The sequence below is a fragment of the Megascapheus bottae genome, chromosome 29 (assembly GCF_031878675.1).
Source record: "Megascapheus bottae isolate mThoBot1 chromosome 29, mThoBot2.hap1, whole genome shotgun sequence".
In the NCBI taxonomy this organism is placed as follows: Eukaryota; Metazoa; Chordata; class Mammalia; order Rodentia; family Geomyidae; genus Megascapheus; species Megascapheus bottae.
Window position 1 is genome coordinate 9,178,896 of NC_143537.1, and position 21,548 is coordinate 9,200,443.

General features: G+C 44.5%; 2 protein-coding genes and 1 long non-coding RNA gene across 5 annotated transcripts; 1 reads left to right on the forward strand and 2 right to left on the reverse strand.

The window, feature by feature from the left end:
• Positions 1–1,637: 1,637 nt before the first annotated feature.
• Zfp2 (ZFP2 zinc finger protein) lies at positions 1,638–8,971 on the reverse strand. Of its 3 annotated transcripts, XR_016533062.1 has the most exons (4): positions 8,882–8,971; positions 6,304–6,462; positions 1,887–3,515; positions 1,638–1,793 (listed from the first exon to the last, which is right to left on the reverse strand). XR_016533062.1 is itself a non-coding variant. In XM_090320942.1 (3 exons), exon 3 carries the CDS (start codon positions 3,437–3,439, stop codon positions 2,072–2,074), a length of 1,368 nt encoding a protein of 455 aa, XP_090177068.1. In that variant the 5' UTR covers positions 3,440–3,515; positions 6,304–6,462; positions 8,882–8,971; the 3' UTR covers positions 1,638–2,071. The 3 variants fall into 3 exon arrangements, 2 of the variants coding, with proteins under 2 accessions (XP_090177068.1, XP_090177069.1); XM_090320942.1 differs by having other exon boundaries at positions 1,638–3,515; XM_090320943.1 differs by lacking the exon at positions 8,882–8,971 and having other exon boundaries at positions 1,638–3,515; positions 6,304–6,551.
• Positions 8,972–9,233: 262 nt separating this feature from the next.
• Positions 9,234–13,146, forward strand: LOC150044664 (uncharacterized). Its single transcript, XR_016533074.1, has 3 exons — positions 9,234–9,338; positions 10,495–12,130; positions 12,716–13,146. It is a non-coding gene; the product is annotated as an uncharacterized LOC150044664 (long non-coding RNA).
• On the reverse strand, positions 10,244–13,195 carry LOC150044665 (immunity-related GTPase family M protein 1-like). The gene is made up of 2 exons (XM_090320963.1): positions 13,107–13,195; positions 10,244–11,797 (listed from the first exon to the last, which is right to left on the reverse strand). Exons 1-2 carry the CDS (start codon positions 13,143–13,145, stop codon positions 10,580–10,582), a joined length of 1,257 nt encoding a protein of 418 aa, XP_090177089.1. The 5' UTR covers positions 13,146–13,195; the 3' UTR covers positions 10,244–10,579.
• Positions 13,196–21,548: the final 8,353 nt, after the last annotated feature.

Sequence of the window (21,548 nt, forward strand, 5' to 3'; positions counted from 1 at the left end):
TTTGCCCATAGGCCCAACTGGAATAGGCAGTGATTACATTGCAGCCCCTCACCAGCAGTTGACTGGAAATGGGACAGGTCATTGGGCAGAAGATGTGACTTGTGAATCTGATTTTCAAAGAATCTGGACCTACTGATTTTCTTGCATGGAACTTTAGAATTGTGATTGAGAGAGGTGGGGCCAGGAAGAAGGTGGAAGATCACTGGGGTAACTAGGAGAACTGATGCTGATATTTTGGGGCCATGTACAAACTTAATTGTAAAACAAAACAAAAGAAGCCAACTATCCATGAGAACATGGAATCAAGAGACTGGAGCCCATGTACTATGGCTGTGCTATGAGGGGTGGAGGATATAAAGAGGGAGAGATACAGAGCACAGACAACCTTGGCTGATAATAGTTTATAGCTACCACAGGTCTATCTCAAGTCACATCAAAAAAACAAAATGACTATGCATTACTCTCAAATATCATAAAACCTACGGTTCTGTCCGCCAATGGACACCAAAGGAAAAGTTTAGTCTTCAAAACAGGGTAACAAAATGAAGAATTTTTTTCCCCCAGATCCTATGCTCTGAGTATTCTTTCTAGGTGTATCCTGAGTGATAGCACCCTCTCTCTCATTCTGAGTTTCAGGCTCGAAAGGAATGTGGTCATCCACGGACACGGAGCTCCTCGACTCGTATGCACCACCCCCTTTAACTCAGCATGTGGTTCTTGACTACACTCAAATACAAACGGTGCCATCGGAACAGGCTAAGAAGGCAAATGAAAACGGAGCTGGCTCCTTTCCCTCCAGATGTTTTTCTTGTTTTCTCACTTTTTCCCCCTCAGGAATCTTCCTTGAGATGCATAGACCCGTCAAAATATTAAAACACCGCACCACTGACCTCATATAATCAGCAAGTTTGTGTGGTTTTAATTATGACATTCCAATCTACCCAAATAAGAATCCAAGACTCCTTCTTGCTCAAATAGACATATCTCAACCAGCCACCAATTTGTCTAGATTCATTCTCATTCCTGCTTGAATTCTTTCTTCTCACATATTTCTTAGTCTTTTGAAAGTAAAACCCAAAATCTATCTTACTCATTTTGACTTCCTAGGCCTTGATTTATGAGAAAAGGAAACTATCCTAACCACTCACACTATGATGCATCTATAAACTATTCTTATGGTTCTTCTGAACATGTGTTAAGCTACGAAAGTTCCATTCATATGCCAAATTTCTGTCTATGTTCAATCCTTCTCTTCTCCTTTCCACTGTGACAATCAATTGCCATGAAGATAAGCATTTATTGGACTCATGTACTTAAAGACTATATTTAAATTACATTGTCTTCTAAATAGCTTATTTAACAAAAGCTTATTGACCATCAATTAAGAATCCAAAACAGCAAGCAATTTCATTAACATTTATACAAGTAATCTATCACCTGGCAGAAATCAGACTATATTTTAGGGGAGAAAGTAATACAGAAAGAGCAGGAAGGACATGGAGTGGTACACAGGAGTTAGTAGAAGTAGAGAAATTTGACTCAAAACATCCAGAAACCAGAGTGTGGAAGAGAAGCATTAAGATAACACACTTAACAGAGTAAAACACCAGTGTGGTTTGTAGTACTTTTAGCTAACGTATCTCATTTACCAGCTAAAGAAACTGTAGCCTGGTGGAAAGTGGTAACTTGTTCAGGTTAGTTGCAGATCAGGACTACATACCAGGTGTGGCTGTCCAGACAAGTACTGTCATATTTTCTCTCCTGTGTGAAATCCCTGATGTCCAAAGGAGAATCTGGAGTGTGACACAATAGAACTTACCTTCATCATGATTCTTCATTGTTTATATATTAACTATTCAAACCTTCTGATATAAAATAACTTTTACCTTCTGAATAAAGGTGATCTCCATTTTCATAATGGTTCTTATACTGTGGTTTGTATTATCTGATATGGCATATTGCATTTCAAGCAAAAGATTCCCATTAGTTACATTTCTTAGGTGTCTATGTCAACATAACTTCACTGATGATTAACGAAGAGTTAACATCAAGAGGCCAATGAAAACTTCCCTCACATATGAGTCCTCTGATGCCGTGTAAGGTTTGTGCTCCGACTGAAGGCTTTTCCACATTCAGTACACTGATAGGGTTTTTCTCCTGTATGAGTTCTCTGGTGTACAATAAGAGACGAGTTCTTAATGAAGGCTTTCCCACACCGATTGCATTCATAGGGCTTTTCTCCTGTATGAATTCTTTGATGCTCAATAAGATATGCACTCTGGCTGAAGGCCTTTCCACATTCGGCACATTCATAAGGTTTCTCTCCAGTGTGAATTACCTGATGGACAGTAAGGGATGATCGTCCTGTGAAATGTTTCCCACATACCATACATTCATAAGGTTTCTCTCCGGTATGAATTCTTCGGTGTTGAGTAAGAGAGGAATTCTTACTGAAAGCTTTTCCACACTGATTACATTCGAAAGGTTTCACTCCAGAGTGAAGTCTCTGATGTTCTATAAGGTACGTACTTTGGCTAAAAGATTTCCCACACTTGTTACATTTGTAGGGCTTTTCTCCAGTGTGATTCCGCTGATGTAGAGTTAAAGTTGAGCTCTTACTAAAGGCTTTTCCACATTCATTGCACTCATAGGGCTTTTCTCCTGTATGACTCCTCTGATGAACAATAAGATGCATACTCTGGCTGAAGGCTTTTCCACATTCATTACACTCATACGGCTTTTCTCCTGTATGTGTTCTCTGGTGTACAGTTAGGTTCATGCTTTGTGTAAAAGCTTTCCCACATTCATTGCATTTGTACGGTTTCTCTCCAGTGTGAATCCGTTCATGTTGAATAAGGGATGAATTTTTGCGGAAGGCTTTTCCACACTCTTTGCACTGATAGGGCTTCTCTCCAGTGTGGGTTCTTTGATGAACAGTAAGGTTCATGCTCTGGCTGAAGGCCTTCCCACATTCATTACATTTATAGGGTTTCTCTCCAGTATGGATTCTTTGATGTACAGTGAGGGAGGAGCGTTCAATGAAATGCTTGCCACATACATTACACTTATAGGGTTTCTCCCCTGTATGAATCCGCTGGTGCTTAAGAAGGGATGAGCTCTGGCTGAAGGTTTTCCTGCACTCATTACATTCATAGGTTCTCTTTCCTACAAACATTCTCTGAGTTTTCATGAGTTTTAATTCAGAATTTTGTTTTACATCTTTTCCTTGTGAATTCCAATTATGGGGCCTTTTTGACATAGGAATGCTTTGGGGAGTATCAAGGGTTGAGCCCTGATTGGAACATCTTTCAAATTCATTAGCTCTGAACACACTCCTCTCCTTATGCGTAACTGATACTTGGCCCAGATGTCTGTCCTGCTCCCTCTCTAACCAACTGCCAGGTTCCCAGGTTGAATTCCAGACTTGTTCCCTTTCCATTATGGTCTGATGGGATAAATCTTTAGGAATGTTGGGATATGGAGTTGATCTTTCTTTTCAAGTATTGTCCCCCAGTCTGAAAAACAAATTCAAATGTTTGGTGTTGGCAGACTGAAAAATTGTAAGGAGAGAATGAGACAATGCAACAAAAGTAGCTATTAGTTATATTCAAAGATATCTACACTTAATAGAGAGGAAAAGGACAGTGAGCCAGTCTATTAAAGCAGGTGGATAGAAGCAGGGGATAGAAGATCATGAAGATAAAATGAAAAGATACTATGTAGAAGGGATTAGATTTGTGAGAAGGAGGTCAGAAAACTCTTAACAGCATTCTCTTACCTCCTGTCAAACTGCTTAGGGTTCTACATCAAATTAATATAAACAGTAAAAAGATTGTTCACCCTAGAATCACAAAAAATGGCTCAAATTGTGAAGTTTGACTCCATCTTAAATGTTTCCTGCTCTCTATTTAGGTATTCACAGCTATAAAATAAGATAAAAATAATGTGGTAAAGAGAAAAGAAGATAATGCATATAAATTACACTTGAGAAACATGCTTATCTGTAACATAACGTACCAGAATATGCTTGAAACTTAAACCTTTGAGGTAAAATGATACTATCTAAAAGGTTTTTTTTCTTTCAACTTTAAGCAAGTGTAAAGGGCCCTAACTTTTTTTTAGTCAGTTGTGGGGCTTGAACTCTAGGTCTGGGTGCTGTCCCTGAACTCTTTAGCTCAAGGCTAGCGCTTTACCACTATGAGCCACAGCACCACTTCCAGTTTTCTACTGGTTAAATGGAGATAAGAGTCTCATGGACTTTCATTCATGGGCTGGCTTTGATTCATGACCCTCTGATCTCAGCCTCCTGAGTGGCTAGAATTATTAGCACCTGGCCAGCCTTAACTTTCCTAAATATGAGTCATGTAGATTTTATTTATTTTCACAGGTTTCATTTATTTTTCTTTCTTTCTTTGTCAGTCATGGGGCTTGAACTCTGGGTCTGGGTGCTGTCCCTGAGCTCTTCAGCTCAAGGCTAGCACTCTACCACTTGAACCACAGAACCACTTTTGGATTCCATTTCTTATCTCAGAAGAAATGGCCTGGAAACAATGAGGACAGACAATAGAAAATCGAAATTTGAATATCTGTTTTACAATTATTGATCAAAGTCAACAGAACAGAGTTCAACACTGAGCCAATGAATCAAAGTTGTGCACATAGGGTATACTGTGAGCCAAGAGGTATTCATTAACTACAACTCTTCCTTCCAATCCAATTGGCATCTAGAAAAATGTCAAGAGGAAAGTCAAGCAGGATCCAGCTCTAAGATCTACATCCAACCAAGTGAGTTCTAAGAAAATATCTATCCAATAGAGCATGCAAATATAAGCAAACAATAAGAATTGCCCTGTGGCACCATGGGCAAATTTATCTATGCAAATTCTTCAGGAATATTTCAAGTGCTACCCACAACACAACAAAAAGTACAAAAGACAGTCTATTAGCTCAGCTAGACGATGACAAAGTCCAGAAAGGGCAGCTGCCATCAAAAGAGAGATGAAAATAGAAAGTTGGAATTGATGCATAGGTTTAGGAAATAAATTTGAAGAAAGAAAAAGCATGAGAAGAAAAAGCAGCATGAAAACCTGCCATGTAGGTCTGTATGATGCGTAAATTGAGTTGAGCTAAGAATTCAGAGGATACTCTCTCCTTAGTTAGACAGGGTACTGAGAGGACTTATGAGTAGAATAATTTCACAGTAAAAATATCTAAGAAAATCTGGAAAGAACATCATTTCTCCAGGGTCCATTTAATCCTCTACTTTTCATGACTGATAGTTTCTCCTCTAATGGAAACGTCCTGTTCCTATGGCTACATTCAAGCCTTTCCCTTGTGAAAGAACACACAAATTCCTCCTCCTTCCTTGACCTGAAACTTTGTATAAATCTCTCTACTCCAGTCAAGAAGATATCCTATTAGTCACTGTTACATTCACCCCTCTTCTCACCAAAACCCTCAAATACCAAGTTATTGTTAACTGGAATAATACTAAGGCGCTTACACTTACTGAATACCTTCAGTATTCCAAGACCCAGGCTAGGCATTTTTTATTTCATTTTATTTGAACTTTTCAGAAACATATTAAGTATGCATTATTAAATGAGATGAGCCATGAGACATTCCTAATGATGCCAAATGTATGGCTGACACAAAGGCAATGCTGTTATTCTATCATCACCAAGAGGAAGTGATGCATCAGAAAGGCAAGTTATGCAGCTATTGAATGGTAGAGTACTCCATTACAGCAAATGCTTTCTTCCTAGATGTCTCTTCCCAGTGTGATGGGAAAACCCTCAGTTCTCCTCATCACCATTCTCTAGGTATTGAGTCACTAATGATCTGGGCACCCGGTGCCTCTTTTATGAGCCCTGATAGTCTATAAGCCTATAAACACCAGGACCACCTTTCATATAACTTTTGTACCCCTTTCAAGCCTTCAAATACTGCCAAGAACTCCAGGTATCCAAGTGGGGATAATGAAGAAAGCATGGGCATGGGCACCATGGCTCAAATATATAATCCTAGCTACTCAAGAGGCTGAGATCTGAGGATCATGGTTCAAAACCAGCCCAGGCACTAAAGAACCTGAGACTCTTATCGCCAATTAATCACTAGAAAATGGGAAGTAGTGCTGTCAAGGGGTAGGAAAGTAGCCTTGAGCAGAAGAGCTCAGGGTCAGAGCCCCAGGCCCCATGACCCACAAAAAACAAACAAAACCTAAACCAAATCCAGCTTTATGGCATGTCTACAGCACACATACACAGTATGGAAGGAAGACATTTGGAAGAAAAATGAGCTCACCTGAGCTCCCACAGACAAAGGCCTAGCAGCCATTGCCTTTGCTGTCCTTCCCATGGGTCCTCCCTGTGGGACCGTTTTTGTGGGAATCCTTCCTAGAGACGGTGTAGACTCCAAAGGAGGTGAAGCCAAGGGAAAGAAAGGAAGCAATAAGAAAGACTCCTGTAAAAACAACAAAACACCTACAAATGAATTAAATAAGAATGGCAGGACATCTGAATGAGTAACATGACAATTTTTATCTACGAAATTTGTTTTGTTATTTAAATATAGAAACAAAAATGAACACAAAAGAAATGTGCTGCACTCCTGGAGAAGATGTCTTGGTATTCTAAGCTGTCACGTCCTTGAAATAAATTTACATATTTAATACACTCCTAATTAAGCTATACCTAAGTAATGATATTTCAAATTATGGAAAAACAGTTGTAGTTACTAAAAGTAGGAACAGTTAATTCACAGTAGGTGACCAGAGGTAGCAATAACTTACTATATTTTTCCAAATAACAAGAAAAAAAGAGTTTTTTTGCCAGTATGCAAAATAGTATGCACCAGATACTGTAAAGGGTAGTATTGGTTAAAGAGTGCTTGTTTATCAAGTCCAAATAATTCTTTTTGGGGGAGGGTCATAGGGCTTGAACTCAGGGCCTGAGCACTGACTTTCTCAGGACTTGAGACTTTCTCAAGGCTAGAGCTCTACCATTTGAGCCACAGCACCACTTCTGGCTTTTTTCTTTCTTATATATTTTTTTGCCAGTCTTGGGCTTGAGCTTAGGGCCTGAGCACTGTCCTTGGACTTTCTCAAGGATAAAGCTCTAGCACTTGAGTCTCAGCACCACTTCTGGCTTTTTCCTATGTATGTGGTACTGAGGAATGGAATCTGGGTCTTCATACATGCTAGGCAAACATTCTACCACTAGGCCAAACTCCTGGTCACACTTTTGGCTTTTTCTACCTATGAGGTACTAAGTGCATGCTAGGCAAGCACTCTACCATTAAACCAAACTCCTGGTCTCCAAAAAAAGGTTTTTAAAATGTTCCCAACACAAACACATGACACATCTCTGTTGTCATGAATATGCTAGTTATCTGGATTTGATTTTATACATATTTGAACAAGTATATATACATGCACACATACAATGTGTACATTATGCCAATTAAAATGTTTTCAATAATAATACTAATGAGATACAACCTGCTCATCTTAAAAGCTACATTAATTGGAAAGTAGTATTACCAAATGAACAGAAATGCCAAATATACTGTCAACCTCCTCCTGTGTAGCTGAGACCACTCCAAAGGTGGTGATTACAGTTGTAATAAAACAGGTGAACCCCCTTACGATGGTAAGATTAAGTCTTACCATCTTATTTAGAAAGTAAATATAATATAGGCCTTCTTTCCCCCAAACTCATCTATGTGCTTTCAACATATCAGATGTTAGCTGCTTTTTAAAAACTGGCATAAGTAGATATGTGCAATGTAACAGATTTTCTTCCACTTCAATATAGCAGATTTTTAAAAGCTTATTTTCTAACTTCATTGGATGATAGTTCTGTGAGTAAAAATAATAGAGCTTGATCTGTTCCCTTCAAAGTCCTTCCCAAATGCATTTGCTAACTCAGTTTTAAAATGCAAATAGAAAGACAATATTCACATTTTGTTAAAGCAAAACCGTCCCTATTTACACACACACACACACACACACACACACACACACACACACAGATCCAAGCAAGCAGATTTTTGGAGATTTTTGCATGGTTTTGTTCATCTAAGTGTTCGAATTGACCTATAGTGAACTTTCAAAAACTAAGAAAACAATAGGCGGGGGTCAGTGGCTGACGCTTGTAATCCTAGCAATTCAGGAGGCTGAGATCTGAGGGTCACTGCTTGAAGCCAGGGTGGGCAGGAAAATCCATAAGACCCCGATCTGCAATTAACAAAACAAAAACAAAGAATAAAAAACAATAACAATAACCCCCCCAACCCCCCCCCAAAAAAAAACTGGACGTGGCATGGTAGAGTGACAGCCTTGAGCAAAAAAAAAAAAAGCTAATAAGCTCCAGAATCTGCACACACACACACACCCCACACACAAAACCCCTCAAGAGTAGAGATCTAGCCAAGGCTGTGCTTTTTAGGGAAGAGGATACCCAAAGCCTGCAGTCCTGGGAAAGCTGGGGGGCAGGGTCCCCAAGATGTGATTGACAGGAGCGCAGGTCGGGCCCCTCCCCGCCCCGCCCGGCCCCGCCCCGCCCCGCCCCAGCCCTCCGTGGGCAGGGCCCCTCCGGGGGCAGGGCAGGTCCCCCACACGCGGGCAGCGCCTCCCGGGGACGGAGACGTGCGGACCCCACGGAAGCCCGCGTGAAGCCTCTCCGGGTGCGCGCGATTTCCACCCCCCCCGGGCCCCCAGAACTGGAGCCACACCGCCAAGTCGGCCGCCCCTACCGCTGCTGGGCCCCGCCCCAGCCCGGGGGCCCCGCCTCGGCCCGGTGCCCTCCCGGGGCTGGTGGGATGACCGAGCTGGCGAAGCTCGGGTCTGGCGCTCGGGACGTGAGGGGGGTGGGGGGCGCACCTGCAGCTCTGTGGCCCCGCGACCCCTCGCGGGAGGAGCGGGGTGGGGGGATGGCGGGGGGGAGGGGAGAGGCAGAGGACGCTCTCCCAGCCCAATCCGCGGCTGGCTCCGCCCCTCGGGCCCCCTCTGGCTTCGCCCTGCGGGGTCAGCGCTCCTCCTCCGAAAGCCTCTGAGACCCGCTTGACTGGGCCCGGGGGACGCCGGCCCTCACCCTGGTCCTGAAGGAGAGTCCTAGCGGCCGGCGGACCCAAGCAGCCGCGCCCGGCGCGCGTTGGACTACATTTCCCATAAGGCCATGCCCCCCCTCCCCCCCGCAGCCTGGCGTCCCAAAGCGCAAGCGCGGAGGACGGGGGCTGCGAGCGGGAGGCGGTGCGCCTGCGGGGCGCGCTCCGCAGAGTAGTCGTCAGGGAGAAGGGGCAGACAGCCTTGGCTGTAACATAAAAGGAGCCCAGAGGCAGTAAGTAGTCATAACTCCATAACGGGCACCCCCTGAGCGTCGTCGCCGTCCTGTCCGGTGCCTTAGAGCGCTGTTGGGCTGCTCTAAGTAGTTCAAGTTACTGTTGTCTCGGAGCCAGCATCTCTGTCCATTGAATGTGCGTGCCTGTGTTCAGGTAGTTTCAGTTGGATCTGCCACGTTGCCACTTGAAATGTGACATTTGAGAGAGGGCAGAAAAAAAAATGTGATAATTTAGAATTGTAATATTTGATTTAATAATAATAATAACCGCTAGGACTGGGAATGTGGCTTAGTGGTATAGAATGCTTGCCTAGCATGCATGAAGACCCGGGCTCCATTCCTTGGTTGCACATACCTAGAAAAAGAGGGAAGTGGTGCTGTGGCTCAAGTGGTACAGCTCTAGCCCTGACAAAGCCCGAGGAAGATGCCCTGAGTTCAAGCCTCAGGACTGGAAAATAAATTAAAAACATCCTTTCCCCCATGGGACTAAAACTCCCCCCCCCCCACATTGAGATGGCAGTGGGTAAAAGCCTCATTTTGCCTGACACAATTAGTAAACCTCCTCTACTCCCAAATCCTGATTGTTTGTGAATTGGCCTTGAGTTTATAGAACTGAATTTCTGGAATCATTGCCAGAAGCTTGAATCTCATATACTTACACTCCCTTTTAAGATACTGGTTTTAGGCACCTGGTTAAAAATATATAATATGTGTAAAGGTTAAATGCCTTGTGGGCAGGGGCACTGCTGGAGTCCTGACCCCAGCATCCAAAAGCATCTGAAGAACAGCTCCATAGTCTCCTCTGCCTCTAAATTTCTAAGTGCTGGTCTACACCAGCTGAGTCACCACCAGGGGTATCAAGGAAAAGGAAGGGAAAAGAGAGCAAAAGACTTTAATGGAGAGGATTCATTTTAATGCTTCACATGAAAATATAAACTTATTTAGACATGTATCACAATTGACCACCCAAAGCAATAATCCTATATGCAGAATATAAGACACTTTGGCTAGTATTTTCAGCAGGCACTGCTCTTCAAAGGAACAATGCTTTACAATTGAGGCTAGTAAGATGAACAGTTTTCTTAACTCCTTTCTAAGAATTTATCCTTAAAAAGTATTAACTTATATCTCTTGATTTTTTTTATTGACCAAACAGGGATCCATCCAAGAAGAGGGTCTCAAGGCAACCAGAATATTCCACGTGAGGAAAAAATGTGCCAGATCATTCCCAAAGTTGAATTTCAAGCAGGGATGATGGAATCTTGCAGGATTTTTTTCAGGATGGTCTTGGTATCCTGGGAAACTAACTCAAGAATGCGTCTGTATCTCATGCGCCTAAAGAAGCGAATGACAGGGTCACCCAAGAATGGAATATACCAGAAAGGACTGAGGAGCATGCTCACGACTAAACAAATCATGGATTTTAGTTTCCAGTCCCTGCTGCAGAGAGTGTTTAAATCCTGGGACTTCATGATGGCTATGTACTCTGTTACTGCTTTCCCCATACTGTTAGCCACCTGGCAAAGTGATTCACTATTCACACCAAAGAGCAAATGGTAAGCTTCTAGAACCTCCCCCAAATCATCAGCATCCTTGATACCAAGAGAGTGCTTCAAAGATTCTTTTGCCACACTCCTCTTGAGGGAGGTCACTTTATCATTAATGATCTCATCACACAGGTGGGAAAGGGTCTCTAAGGGACCATCATACCTGATATTGGAGAGATCTGTTTTCAATGTATCTCTGAGCTTTGGGAAGTCATAAAGCAAAGGGTCAAAGTTGGATACCAGGAAGATGGGGGGTACATGTACCCCTTTCTTCTGGAGATTTTTTCGGATATTTTCTCGGATAGTTTGCAGAAGCCGCGCATCTGAGAGAACACTTGTACTGAGGTCTCGGTCTAACTTGGTCCACACCACGTAGAACTTCTTTCCCATGTCCTGAAGGGTTTGGGCAAGCTTCGTGTGATTCGTGCTGAGCTGCTCAGATGCGATGATGATGAACAGGTCATACTGGCTGAACTGCATCTCGTCCACATAGCTCTCCATGCTTTGGGCTGTGATCCCCAGGCCCGGGAGGTCCCACAGCACCACATTGGGAAAGCGGGAGGAAGAGTAGCCAGCCCGTGTCTGGGTGGTTCTCACTACCCCGGTGGGGGCCAAAGTCTCCTCAAGTCCAATGATTCGAAGTGCGTTGATGAAGGAGGACATGCCGTTGCCTGAGTCCCCAGTCACTGCAATGCTCACTGGGGTTCTAGACAGTCTCTCCATGGTCTCCCTCATGACAGGGACCACTTCCAACAACCTCCCTTCTTTCAAGGTCCTCTCAATGTGCCTTCTGACCTCCTGAGGTAACCTGCTCCGGCCCATGTGGTATGACCTGGCGGCGTTGAAGGCTGTCGATGGTGGGGTGTCATGTAACATGGGGTCCTCCACCACATTGGTGAGCAGTGGAATGGCCTGCAGAAGTAGAGGAACACAGGAGTTAGACACAAGATGACCCAGGACTCAACAGCCTTCAAATCACATGGCCAAGATAACAGAGATGTATCAACTGCACAGAGAGAATGAACACCACTCAGGGTCTGTGTACATTCTTCAGGGGTATGGAGATATTTATGCTTGCTCTACAGACCCATCTATCCTCAAAGCAAGACTGTGGGTGTTTGGATTGCCGCAGAGTATCAGTCAGGACACTTTGTGGGAGCATATATTCTTGCTTCAGCCCAAATGATGGGCTTACCCAACCAGAAGTCCAGCTGGTGACAACTCTCCAGACACAACAACTCATTGGTGAGTACCTACAAGTTTTTACAGAGGTTGTCCTTATGGGCCAAGAATAGCTTGGTTCTTTTTAATAATAGCACACTTTTCTCAAGGTATTTTTTTTCTTGTCAACTTAAGATGGCATTCACCAATAAGTGCACATATAATAAATACTTATCCCCATCAACTAAACAGATAGGGCAAAATAATCTTTCCAAATCATCTTTTACTAGTTCTTTAGTAAATGCCAAGATTTTTCAGGTTGTTACATTATTAATATTGGTACTAATACAGTCATTCAACCATTCTGTACACATAGGTTTCTTTTGTTGAATCGTTGCGATAACATAGCACATTTATGGAGTAGGAAGGAGAAGGGAATGGGCTGGGCTTACCTGGCGAGTTCTGTCCAAGATGGCAGTGCCCACGTTGTTTCTGGCAGATGGACCTTTGCAATGCACAATTAGGAGAGACCACTCTAGTCCTTCCCCTGAAAAGTCTTAATACTTTTTTTGTGCATCACCACTAATGTCTAAAAAAGTTTTCAACTCAAGATTGGTGCTTTGGCTGAAGAGCAGCATTTAAACCACACAGAGCCTTTCTGTTCCATAGGTCCCTGATAGAATTCCCTGAAGCAACTTCGAGACCTGGCCTGACCTCCTGCTGGAATGTCCAGGTGTCTAAGCTGTAAGGACCACTATTCCATCTGTGGAGCAAATTGCATGGTTATCTCTGGTCTCACAGTGTAGCCACTTGCCTTTTACATGTGTCCTACCCTCCCTTCATAACTCTTTTCCTGAGGTTGCTCCAGGCTACAGATCCACAGTGCTTTCCACACTCTCAGCTGCTCTTTATCCAGTCCCACAGCTGGAACTCATCCTGCACATAGGGAAAAATGGGTCAACAGCCCCTCTGGTGCTTGGGGGCCAACTCAGCTCCCTAAAACGTGAACAAGGAGGCCCTAGTTCTCTGCATTTTGCAACAAGCAAGCCATGTTACCCACCTCCCAGTATTCCTGTGATGGTTTCATGGTAGGATCCATGGGAAGCTTTCAGCACCGCTCCGTGTTCTTGCCTTGTTTGGATTCCCGTGGAAGTCCTTCCTCTGCGTCTTCTTCCTCTCCCCAGTTTTAACCATAAAGTTGCACTGTATCCATAAGTCTGTCAGGTCTGGATCCTTTGCATGCCTTATCTCACGTCATATCATTTTAACCCTATTAGATAAGTGATATCATTATTCCTGATTATGGATGAAGAAATAGAGCATTAGGGATAAATAAGAAGTCTTGAATTATATGGTGGCTGTATGAGGGGAGCCAAAGTTTAAACCCCAGGGGAAGAATTCATGCTTCTCTTTGGATGGCAAAAAAAAAATCCTGTTTAACAGAAGCCAGTGACTGCTGGAGCCTGAGCTGCCTCCCATGGGAATATTGGTTCAGAGGCAGGTAGGCCAGAGGTGTAATCTGAGCAGGATCCTCAAAGAAGGGAGTGTGGAAGCGATTTGTGCCCCAGGTGCAACTCTGATGTGGTCTTCACAAGTTCTGGGTTAGTGCCCTAAGCCTCGGTTCCCCGGGGCTGCCTGCACCAACACTCCCAACACTGTCTCCTTCTGAATATCATGAAGCCTCAGTTACCCATGTCCTTCCCTGGTCTAGCAGTGACCTGAGTGACGGACACAGTCTCTGAAGGTCCCTGTAGTGATCCATTTTAGATCCATCAGGAAGAATGATTTGCAGGCTATTCACCTTTTTCTCCTTTCTCTTCTACCTTGACCCAAAGGAATCCATGAAAATATTAAATCTGTCCATGATCAATAGTCTAGGCAAACTTAGAAGAAGACCGAGTTTTACCCAGGGAGAGAAGGAATTCCTGCTTATATAGCCTGGTAGGGGAGCCTGGAACTCACATAGGAAATGGTTCTTCTGGGGCTTGCACAATAGCTGAGGTCTGCAACCCCAGGTGTGTGATGGAAGGAGCAAGATTGGACTTGAAAAAGACTACAGGTCTCAGGACAGAGAAGGGGTATACACAGGAAGTAATGGAGAATGAAGAGAAGTGATGTCCTTCTCTGTTTCCTTCCAGTCCCTTGATCACAACTTCTTTCTCCTCCAGGACTTCCTTTGTGAGTAAAGTTCAGAACAAGTTTATCACAGAACTTGATCCGGATCAGAGGAACAGAATGGAATGGGAACCAGAGTTGGGCTTGAGGACAAGATAATTACCATATTTCCTGCAGTCACATCTCACATTTCAGGGTATTTTCATACTGGGTCCCAGTCCAGTACCTCAGTCTTCTGGATTCTACTGAGCTTTGTCCCCACATGAACCAAGTCTCCACCATGCCTTTCACACCTGTACCCAGCCTAGGGTACCTGCACTCCCTTCTTGGAGGACACTGCTCAGATTGTATCTCTAGTTTACCTGCTTCCAAATAAGGTCAAAAATCCCAATGGAGTGGGGAAGACTCTTTGGGCTTTTGGAAGGAAGCCAGCCAACAGATTAACTAGAGAAAAGGGCAAGCAGTCCTGGAAGGGAAGGGCACACCTCATCTTTATCCAAATTTGGTGCCTGTTAAAAGACATTCCCCCAAATGCCAGGAAGATACAGGGTGAGAGGGGCGCCTCACCTCCACTCTGATAGGTTGGATGGATTAGAGCAGTATCAAGGAACAGTGTGGTTCAAAGGTCAGAGAAGGGTCTGCTGTGGGCACTCCCTGGGTAGAATGAACTAGAAGTCAAGCTCTCCTGGTCTGGCTGGATTGGTGCACACGCTTCACCTAGGAGCCCTTCACTTACCTGTTCCAGAAGGGTGAGTGTGACTGGCCATCCAACTGACCATATTAATATCCTCCTGGGACTTGGCCACCCCGAAGGGAAGGTCAGTGCCTTCAGGCAGGTACAGCACTCTATGAGTGATCCCAGACTGGAACCCAGCTCAGGAGAAACAGAGGGGTGGAGGTCTGGGTCCTTTAAGGAAGAGCCATGGGAGGAGGAGAAGCTGGAGAAGACAGTGTATACTCCCGGGTTTCCTGGTAGTCTCTGGTCCACAGCATGGCCTTCATTCCCTGCCCTGCCTTTTCTAGATCAAAGTCCTTCCTGCTTTGTCACCAGGGAGGGGATTCAAGGGAGGGCAGGGTTCAGTTTGATTCCTGGAAATGACTGGTTGCCAAGATTCAGCTGAGCAGGTTCCACATTCTCCTGCAGAGAGAGTGGTAACAGTGTTATTTTTTCTGTGTCCCGGGACCTGATCTCAGGGTGGGAGCTTCTTTTGCTCAAGGCTGGTGCTCTACTGCCTGAGCTATTGCTCTGCTTCTGGCATTTTAGTAGTTTACTGGTGAGAAGAGGCTCACAGAGTTTCCTGCCCAGGGTGGGTTCAGACCACAACACCCAGATCTCAGCCTTCTAATCAAGGATTATGGGCATGAGACAGGTGCCCATCCCAGTGTTCTCATTTAGCTGGGCACCTGCATTTATCGCTAAACCTGCAACATTACTGACGTGGGGCTTGGTGGGATGTGAAAGCCAGATGATGCTAGCTGGGTCAGGCCTACTTGGTTCAGCTCCTTACTGTACTGTGGCAGCACAGCCTGGAACCTCGTTGTCCCTGGCCTGTCACTTCAAGTTTTCAGGTGGGGGGCCAGTCACTGCCCCTGACAATCCAGGGAGGGGCAAGAGCAGAATCTGCAAGATTCCTCCTGGAGGAATTTCAACCTGGGCACTGAGACTGGACAACAGACCCAGGAAGTTTGCCCTATATCTGCCCTGCAAAGTACGTGAGGATGTCCAAGCATCCTGACCTTATTCATTTATCATTTGTCACATTTCATGGTTCCAGGAAAGTACAAGACTTGCAGAGGCTTTGGTGACTTGGACTTGCTCACCCCCTCACCTGTCCCAGTGCTGAGTTCTGCAGTCATGGCAGGGAATTGGCTTCCTTCCCTGCTACCTCAGGGGCAAAGGTGGCTGTCTTCCTCCTCTCTACCCTCCTCATCCCACAATGCACCTGCAGAGGTAACCTTTCACACATTATCACAGCACCGCGACTCAGGGCTCCAGTTATCATGAAGCAAGCTGCCACATCACAGTTCTCTAGGATTTGGAATTTGTACTTTGACTCCTACAGGAAACCCAGCAGGCACTTAGCACCAGGACTCAGATTAGGGGTCCCTTCCCCAGTCGCTGTTCTCCACCTGCCCAGTCTCTGAAATTGGGAGTCCGGAAGGCTATCCTGTAAAGCAGGACACCTGCGAAATGAAGCCATTGCAGACCAGCCCTCCTGGAGACAGGGAGGCGCATGGGTATGCAGACAGGCTAGGGTGCGATGCCGCCGCCGCCACCACTAAAGGCGCTTAAGGGTCATTTGTTTAATACACGTTTGACACACCGAACTCCAAGAAGTAGGAACCTGGATGTTAACCACCATGAGTGATGCGTAGAGGACTTAGGGCCATTAGTGTATTGCTCAGAATGACCTTTCCGGTGGCTCTCCAGTGATACTTATTTAAGAGCTTGGAACTCTGCATGATCAACCTGCCAGACTGCTTTACCGGTATCCTAGAGAACATTTCAGAAAACTACACTTACAAGGTCATTACGTGGCTTGTGAGAGCCCCAAAGCGGAAGCAACCTCAACACTGAGCAACTCAGGGCACAGCCCGCTTCCCCGGCCTCCACGGCGACGACCATCGGAACGGGCGTCGGCGGTGGAGGGCTTCCAAGGCTCCAGCGCCGCGCCGGGCTGCGAGGCTCACGGGGACCTCGCGGAAGCAGGACTGGGAGAGACGTCAGGAAACCCGCCGCCAGGGAGGGAAAAGTAAACGCCGGCCGTGCCCGGGGACCCGGCCCCCTGCTCCCGCCGCGGGACGGACCGGGGCGGAGGCTGGGCCCGGGGCGAGCTACGGGCCGTCCCGCGACGGGAGAGGCCGCTTCCCCCGCATCCTCCCGGGACCCGGGCTCGCAGGGGGCCACAGACGACCGGAAGTGCGGGGTCCACGGAAGTGCGGGAGGGGCGGGCCAGGGGCAGCGTCAGCGGACGCCGCCAGGTTCTCTGGGAATTGTAGTTCGTGCGAGGAGCGAAGGCTTCTGGGAAGTGTCGTTTTTCCGCGTTTGCGGGTTGGGGGTGGGGGGCGGGCTCCCTTGGGGCGCTGCGGGTCCACACGCTCCGCCCCCGCCTGGCTGACAGCATCTTCCAGCCTTGCTTGTGTGCATGATGGCGAAGCCCGCAAATGGCAGTCAAAAGCAGACCTGTGTCCCCTGCAGGTGGTACTCCAGATCGGCTCTGAGCCCCAGCCATGCGGGCCTGGCGCCGCGAGAAGCCTTTTGAAAAACGTGTTAGGAAACGACACAGACATCCTTGCCCTGGTGTGTTCATTTAGGGGGGAAGAGGAACAGGTAATAAGCCACGAACATAATTATACATCATTTTAGAGGAGAGGTATTGCCGGGGTAAACAGGAATAAGAGCAGGTAGGATTTCCTTTTGAATATAGATGCAAAAAATCTTCAACAAAATAGCAGCAAACTCATCCAGAAGCATCATAAAATGGTTTATACGCCATTGGGATTTCCTTCCAGAGCTCAAGAATGTCTCTAGACAGGAAACCCAATCAATGCCTAGGCTTCAAGAGAACGGGGGAGGGGAGAGTGTCCCATAGAATCGCCTCAGCTAATGTTTTTTGTGACATAATTCCTCGTAAGCTAGGAAGAGAGTGGAACTTTCTCAGCACAGTCGACGGGGTGTATGAAAACCCCAGGACTAACATACGTGCATGCATTCCACCATCTTCAGATCTCACCCTCCTTAGAAAGCTAGGATGATGGACATCGGCCGCTAGCACTCGGATGGATCACTTTTAACACCATTTTTGTGTTGACATTTTGTGTTATTAGGTATTGAGACAAGTTGTTGCTATATATGCCAGTCTAAATTGGAGCTCTCACGTTTCCCATTTCAGATTCCATTCCCCCACAGGTGGCAGGTGTGTGTCACTAGGACTGGCTGTAGTTTTGTGTTTGATTGCTTCATTATTATTATTATTATTATTATTATTATTATTATTATTATTATTATTACTTTAAGCAGAGTTTGTTCAATGCCTGCCTCGTGCTGGACTGCAGGCAAATGCTAAGCAAACATCTACAAAGCAGGAGTAGCAGTAGCAGGCCAGGTGCAGTTCAGCGTGAGGCCACCAGGGGGAGGCACTGCCCCACCCCTTCCTGAGAATAGCCTGCAGCACCCATGTGGAAGCATCTTTAGAGGTCTGCACCTTGCTATATAGTCCTGGGTCTTTCTCAGTCTGAGTGGGGACTTGCAGCCTCCCCCACATCCTCCTCAGATCTCTTATCTAAGTTCAGTAAAAAGCCCAAGTTAAGCCAGGCCCTACCTCCAGGCTGGGGCAGATAAAACTGGTCAGCAGCCCTGGGCCCTTGCTAGCTAAATCACCCAGGGCAGAGGCATCAGCTGCTGGGCCTGGACAGGGCTGGGCCAGGAGCTCAGAAATGCATGGGCTGCGTGCCCCTCTCCTTCTAGGGCCGACCAAGCACAGGCCCCTTGCCTTCCTAGCCGGGCTACTGGGTCTGCACCCCAAGAACTGAACTCCACAGCTCCACCTCCCCAGGATCTCAAGCTGTGTTCTTGAGCTTTTAAATTAAAACGATGCAATCATTTAATACGTTCTGAAGCATTTTTATTTTGCAGAATTAAAACTATGTAAAAGATACTATATATATATGATTTTTTAAAATATAAAACGTTTTTTTTTCCCTCAGTGGGAGGTTTGGGGATTCATTCAGGTGCATATAAATATATACATGTATAATTCTCTCCTTTTGAGCTGATTCAGTACCAAGAGCATATGTGATTTTTTGTAATTTATAAAATGCTCGCTAAGATTAGTTTTTTGTAAATAAAAATAAAAAGAAAGAATTTTCCTGAGGGACAGAGAGAAGTCTTGTTTTGGATAAGAAAGTTACATCTTTTAAAGATACCAATAATTCTTATATTTTCAATCATCTGATATTAGAGTAGAGAAACTAATCAATGGGAAAGAATTGGGAGACCTAGGAGAGAGAGAGAGAGAGAGAGAGAGCCTAGCACATGGAAAAACAGGATTTTATAAATCAACAGGACAAAGTGAGGCCATCAAATAAATGATATTGGAATAATTATACTGCCTATAGCAAAACAGATTTCATATGATGAAGCCCATATGGTTGAGTAAGGCACCAGTGACTCTCATCTGTAATCCTAGCTACTAAGGAGGCTGAATTCTGAGGATTACAGTTCAAAGCCAGCGTGGGTAGAAAAAGTCTCTGTGGGGGGGAGGGAAACGGGTACCAAGACATGTGAAAGGGTATCAATGTATGTGAATTAATGCACCTTCTATCTGGCAAATATCATGTAACCCTTTTACTAATTACAATAAAAAAAAAAAAGAAAAAGTCTCTGTGAGGATCTTATCTCCAATTTACCACTCACAAACTAGAAGTGGTGCTATGGCTCAAAGTCGTATGGTGCTAGCTTTGAGCAAAAGAGCTCAGGGACAGCACCTAGACCCTGAGTTCAAGCCCTACAACTGACAAAAAAGAGACACTTTTCCATCTAAATAATGAAGAAAACATTGGGAAAGCAATTAGAAGCAGATTTCTCACATAGATTCTTCTTCTGCACCACAGCACACAGACAATAAACTGAGTAACTCATTTCTAGATCTGCCAGTCCTACAGAATGAGTCTAATTCTAGGTATTTAAGACAGAAGTCAATACATTATATACAAAGGATGCCTAAGATTTGGGTTTAATCCTTCCTGGAAACCCTTACTGGGAAAGGCTAAGACTCAAATAACAGACCATGAAAAGTAATGGCAAAATATACAAATGTATGTTTGCATCTCACATGTCAATCTCAAGCATGAATAAATTGGCCATAGTAATACACAAATCCACAAATAATGAGACAATGCAGAAAATAAAATTCTAGCTTATACATATACATAGAACACAGAAATTGATTTTCTCATATAGAGAAAACCAATTAACACATTAACATGTAGTCAAAAGAGCTAAATCAGCAGAATGTGCTAGATTTCAATCTTTTGGGTGGAATGCACATTAAATTGCTTCCTTCCTTAACATCTATCTGTGTGTGTGTGTGTGTGTGTGTGTGTGTGTGCAACTCTCTCAGATACTAAAATCTAGGGATGATCAAATCTCCTATATAAAAAGGCACAATATATTCATATAACTTATGCACATCCCCTAGAATATTTTACTCATCTCTAAAGTATTTTTAAGACCTACTACAATGTGATGCTATGTAAATAGTTGTTAAACTGTGTTTTTTGGGGATCATTGCAAAGAAAAATTTCTATACATGTTCAGTACAGATGCATCTTTTTTAAAAAAGGGATATTATTGATTTGCAGTGGATGAAATCTACAGATGTTGAACCTGTAGAAATGGAGGGCCAACTGTAGAACTCTTCTGGGAGTCAGTGTGATCCAAGAAATAATTAGATAGACATGTATATGTATAACCCAGGAAGTTTGACTCCATTCTCATGCACACATATATGTATATATACACACACCTGTGTGTATATATATATATGCAGAAACTATGAATATCCATTACTAATGGTCCATTTACTATGAATATTTCTAAAGGCCTGCCAATAAGAAAGTAGGCCTGATATAAAAAGAACTGAATTACAAGTAAAATTAATTCATCATAGTACCACCAGCTAGATCACATTGTATAGCTTTTGGCAAGAGCTTGGACTAAGACATTTCATGGCAATCTTTTCCTGGGACTTTTTCTTGTGGACAAGTTCGCCCTTAATGAAATGGTTTCTTCTCTTTTTTTTTTTTTGCCATTCCTGGGCTTGAGCTCAGGGCTAAGCACTGTCCTTGGACTTTCTCAAGGCTAGAGCTCTACCACTTGAGCCTCAACACCACTTCTGGCTTTTTTCTATGTATGCGGTACCGAGGAATCAAACCCGGGTCTTCGTGTATGCTAGGTAAGCACTCTACCACTAGGCCAAACTTCTGGTCCGAAATGGTTTCTTCTCTATCAGAAGCTACATAGAGCTGATTTAGAGTCAAATGTTTGTTGAAGATGCTTTCCTAAGGCCATTCTAGTCAGATGTTACATAGATGTTTTATATGACAGTTTCCTGTGCAGACTCGCACGTCTTCTAGAGGTGGAAAGACTGAAGTGCCTAAATCAAAGCCAAGAAAAGGCAAAGTGTTGCTGGCATGGAAAGAGGAGACGCAAACTCAGGAAATAACTCTAGAACAAAAAGAACAAAAGAGCACAGTTGATGAGGGTGGTGGGATGGGTGATGGGAAAGGACATATTTGTAGGCTTTTATTATACCAATTCAGCTAGCAACTATTGCATTCTTTACCCAGGCTCCCATTTCTCTGATTCCCATCAGAGAAGGCACAT

Excerpts from the sequence above, each read along its gene's own strand:
- Zfp2 (XM_090320942.1), bottom strand. The coding sequence starts at position 3,439 with ATGGAAAGGGAACAAGTCTGGAATTCAACCTGGGAACCTGGCAGTTGG.
- LOC150044665 (XM_090320963.1), bottom strand. The coding sequence starts at position 13,145 with ATGGATCCTACCATGAAACCATCACAGGAATACTGGGAG. Across the intron at positions 11,798-13,106 it reads CATCACAGGAATACTGGGAG|GCCATTCCACTGCTCACCAA; the intron begins GTGGGTAACATG and ends CTACTTCTGCAG.